Source organism: Mandrillus leucophaeus, unplaced genomic scaffold (genome assembly GCF_000951045.1).
Source record: "Mandrillus leucophaeus isolate KB7577 unplaced genomic scaffold, Mleu.le_1.0 Scaffold2, whole genome shotgun sequence".
Classification (NCBI taxonomy): Eukaryota; Metazoa; Chordata; class Mammalia; order Primates; family Cercopithecidae; genus Mandrillus; species Mandrillus leucophaeus.
The window spans coordinates 4230498-4234578 of NW_012102031.1; the positions used below are offsets into that span (position 1 = coordinate 4230498).

The window sequence follows — 4081 nt, forward strand, 5'->3', positions numbered from 1 at the left end:
TTGGGATTATGAGACATCCCTCCCACCCTAAGTGACCTTAATAGGCCACTTTTATAGACCTTAATAGGTTGGAGAGTGAGTGAACTACCTCGTGACAAGTGAAAACCAAAACCAGAGTCCCTTGTGATCTGGTTTGATCTTTGAAGAAAGAGGAGAGAGGAGTCAGGGAAAGACACTGGGCAGGAGGATGGAGAGGGTCAGGCCTGGGGTTGGGCCCTGGAAGGATGGACATGGGTCTCCCCAGCCCCACCCCGCTTCCTCAGCCATGGGCCTTGGGCCTTGGGGCACCTCTGACCTGGGGTTGGGGGACCTGTGTCCAGGTGGCCCAGCTGCCCCTGAGCCTGAAAGACAATGACTGGCACCACATCTGCGTCGCCTGGACCACAAGGGATGGCCTATGGTCTGCCTACCAGGACGGGGAGCTGCAGGGCTCCGGTGAGAACCTGGCTGCCTGGCACCCCATCAAGCCTCATGGGATCCTTATCTTGGGCCAGGAGCAGGTAAGGCTCAGGCTGGTATTGGGGCTGGACCTCCCCATTGTGCAGATGGGCAGACTGAGGGCCAGAGAGATCAGAGACATGCCCAAGGAGCTAGAATCTTGGAGGTGGGGCTAAAGCTTTGGGGGCAGGGCTTCAGTGGGGACGAAGGTGGGGCTTCCTCGGGGACAAGAGGCTGACTGAGTCAGCCTGCCTGTCTTTTCTGCTCCCTCATTCCACATCTCTCCTTTCTCTGCTGCTGTCTTGGCCCAGGATACCCTGGGTGGCCGGTTTGATGCCACCCAGGCCTTTGTTGGTGACATTGCCCAGTTTAATCTGTGGGACCACGCCCTGACACCAGCCCAGGTCCTGGGCATTGCCAACTGCACTGCGCCACTGCTGGGCAACATCCTTCCCTGGGAAGACAAGCTGGTGGAGGCCTTCGGGGGCGCAACAAAGGCTGCCTTCGATGTCTGCAAGGGGAGAGCCAAGGCATGAGGGGCCACCTCATCCAGGACCCCTCCTTTGCCTGCCACTTTGGGGACTTGAGGGGGGTCATATTCCCTCCTCAGCCTGCCCACGCACTGGCCTTCCCTCCTGCCCCACTCCTGGCTGTGCCTCCCGTTTCCCCTTACCTGTACCCACACCTCCAGAACACCCGCCCTGAGAGTGTGTCCCCTGTCCCCACCCGGGTGGAGAGGAGCATCTCAAGTGAACAGTGGGAGCCTGCCCGTCTGGCATTGCACTGGAGTTGTTTCTTACCCCACCCCTCCCTGCCCATCGATTGCATCTGATTTCACTAATTTTCACAGCACCCCCAGTAGGGTAGGGTTGCCTATGAGAGGGACCCCACTATCTCAGTGGTGGGGGTGGCCACCCACTCCCTTGTCCCCCATGCAACAGGCCCAGTGGCTTCCCCTTCAGGGCCACAACAGGCTGTAGAAGGGGATGATGAGGACATCGGAGGTTAGACTTATCCTCCTCCCACTTTCCACCAGCTGCCAGTCAAGGGCAGTGGGATCTCAGTGGAGCCTCCCTCACCCTACCCATGCCTCCCTCTTCCTCCTCTTTCCTCCTCTCTTTGTGTGTAGTGGTTTGAATGTTGGTTCCATGCCTGGCCCAGCCCCACCTCAGTCTCCAGGACATTCCTTTCCCCGCTCCAGCCTGGAGGGAAGGGAACAAAGACCCTGGGAGGCCAAAGGGCTGCAGTCACCCCTTGTGCTCACCCATAGCAATGGCCACTGGGATAGTCATCCCTCTCCCTCCATGCCAAGGACAGGACTTGGGCCACTTCAGCCTGGGCTGGCAGCAGCCCTAAGGCAGAGGCCTCATGGCTCAGAAGACCCTGCCTTTGGCAGAGCCACATTACCTACCCTGTGCATGGTCCTGGGGCAGGAAGGAAGAAGCTGAGAAGGAGGGGAGAAGCATGAAGCAGTGGGCAGAGCACTGGGTGAGAGGGAGGAGCCCTTGGTTCCTAGCCAGCCCTGCTAATGTCCTGTGTGGCCTCCGGCAAGTCCCTGCCCTCTCTGGGCTTGGTGTTCCTCATTCGTGAGCTGAGGCCCTCAGTTTGGTCATTTGCTCTCCAGATTGGGTGTGAGCTTCTCTGTGATTCCAGGTGGATATGTGGGGAAAGCACTGGTGACCCTGGGCTTAGCAGGGGTAGGTCCCAGTACTCGGCAGTAGATGGGATGAAGCCAGTCATGGGTTAGGGTCAGCAGAGACTCAGAGTCGAGGGCAAGATTCAAGGCAGACTAACTACATGCATGGACTGTAAAAAACCAGCTCCCTCTGGATCACCCCAGACTGACAGCCATGCCTGTCTGAGAGTGTCTCAAAGGGCTGATGGCTTCCTGGTCCCCTTGAGTCGTCACCAACTTCTCCAAGAGAGCGTCAGAATCTTAAGAGCTGAGAGGCTGGGCATAGTGGCTCATGCCTGTAATCCCAGCACTTTGGGAAGCCAAGACGGGCAGATCACTTGCGGTCAGAAGTTCCAGGTCAGCCTGGCCAACATAGTGAAATCCCATCTCCACTAAAAATACAAAAAATAGCCGATGTGGTGGTGCACGCCTGTAGTCCCAGCTACTCAGGAGGCTGAGACAGGAGAATCTCTTGAACCGAGGAGGTGGAGGTTGCAGTGAACCGAGATCACACCATTGCACTCCAGCCTGGGCAACAGAGCAAGACTCCGTCTCAGAAAATAATAATAATAATCTTAGAGATGAGAAAAGCCACCCCATCTGGCACCACATCTGCATCTTGCTTGTGAGAAATGGGGAAGAGTTCAGAGAGGACCCGTGACCTGCACAGGATCACAGAGCACAATGGGGCAGAGCCAGGACTAGAGCTCAGGGCATCTGACTCCCTCTTCAGTGCTCTTCTTCTTCCATGCTGCCTGCCCTTGAAGGCCTTTGAGTTCAGTCTACACCTAAGCAGGTGGACATCTGAGAGGTCAGATGCTTTCCAATATGACACCTGGAACATCTTCCTTTACGTAACACCCAAACATCTTGGCGTCCCCCCACCCAGGAAGTGCAGGGAGGAGGTTGTGATCCCTGGGCGCTTCGGCAGAATGGAGAGCTGAGGTGTCCCTCCTCTGCTAGTCACCTACCAGGTGTCTGAGCAGCTGCAGGCTCCCTGGCTCAAGTGGGCATTGTACCTTTTGTCTGCCTTTTTGTTCCCTGTCTGTCTCCACTCCCTGAGGCCACTTAGCCTGAGACATGATGCAAGAGCCGCAGGCCAGGGGGCTCAGTGGAAGCTCCTCCAAGACGCATTGCCTCCAGCACCCAGATCCTTCTTTCCATTTCGAGAACATAAATAGATTGCCCAGCCCCTCCAGTACAATCCCACTGGAAGAAAAGGCAATGGCGGACTTCAGCCAGACCCGCTGAGACCTAGGTTGCCACGGTAACAGCCAATGACATCAACCCAAGGGCTGTGTCAAGTGTCTCATCATAATGGCACTGTTGCTGGGGTGACGGCAGAATTCAGAACTTCGATTTCAGTGACGCCAAGCTTGATCTGTGAAGAAGGTAGCTCTTGTGGAGGACTTGGGAGAAGGATGAGGTCTTAGGAAGGAGGTGACAGCACTTGCTTGGTCACTTGAGCCCACCCAGACACACCACCTCGAGTCCTTTATGCTTTATCCCAGTGAAGATGAGACCTCTGATGTCCAAGCCTTGTTCCCGTGCCGCCTCACCCACTCAGCCTTCCAAAGGGAACAGGAACAAATTTCCCCAGCGCCACTGTTTGGGTCCCACTTTTCCTATCTTCTGCTGCCCCTGAACACATCCAAGCAGACAGGGAAAGAGGAGTCAGACATGGCCCAGTCACATCCTAAGCTGCTCCCTGGCTGATAACCACAATGGAGCCCGTGTTTGTCCTGCCGTCCGGCACTGCACTGAGAGTGGCACTGGCACCATCCTGTTGATCCTCACAACACAGTTCTAAGTTAGGGCATTCTTGGCTCCGTTAGACAGGTGAGGAAATTGGGGCACAGAGAGGTGATGTCATCTGCCTGGTGTCAATCAGCTAGCGAGTGATGGAGCCCACATTTCAAACCAAAGGGGGTTACCTCCAGGGGCCGAGTACCCACTCACTGTGTAGAG

At 56.2% G+C, this 4081-nt stretch overlaps 1 protein-coding gene across 1 annotated transcript in view; it reads left to right on the plus strand.

Annotated features, from left to right (window-relative positions):
- Positions 1-2095, plus strand: part of NPTXR (neuronal pentraxin receptor) — a 95941-nt gene extending 93846 nt beyond the window's left edge. The window contains exons 9-10 of the mRNA XM_011979124.1: positions 321-500; positions 750-2095. Coding sequence (XP_011834514.1) covers positions 321-500; positions 750-974 — 405 coding nt within the window. The 3' untranslated portion in view covers positions 975-2095. The remainder of the gene's footprint in view (positions 1-320; positions 501-749) is intronic.
- The last annotated feature ends 1986 nt before the right edge of the window (positions 2096-4081 follow it).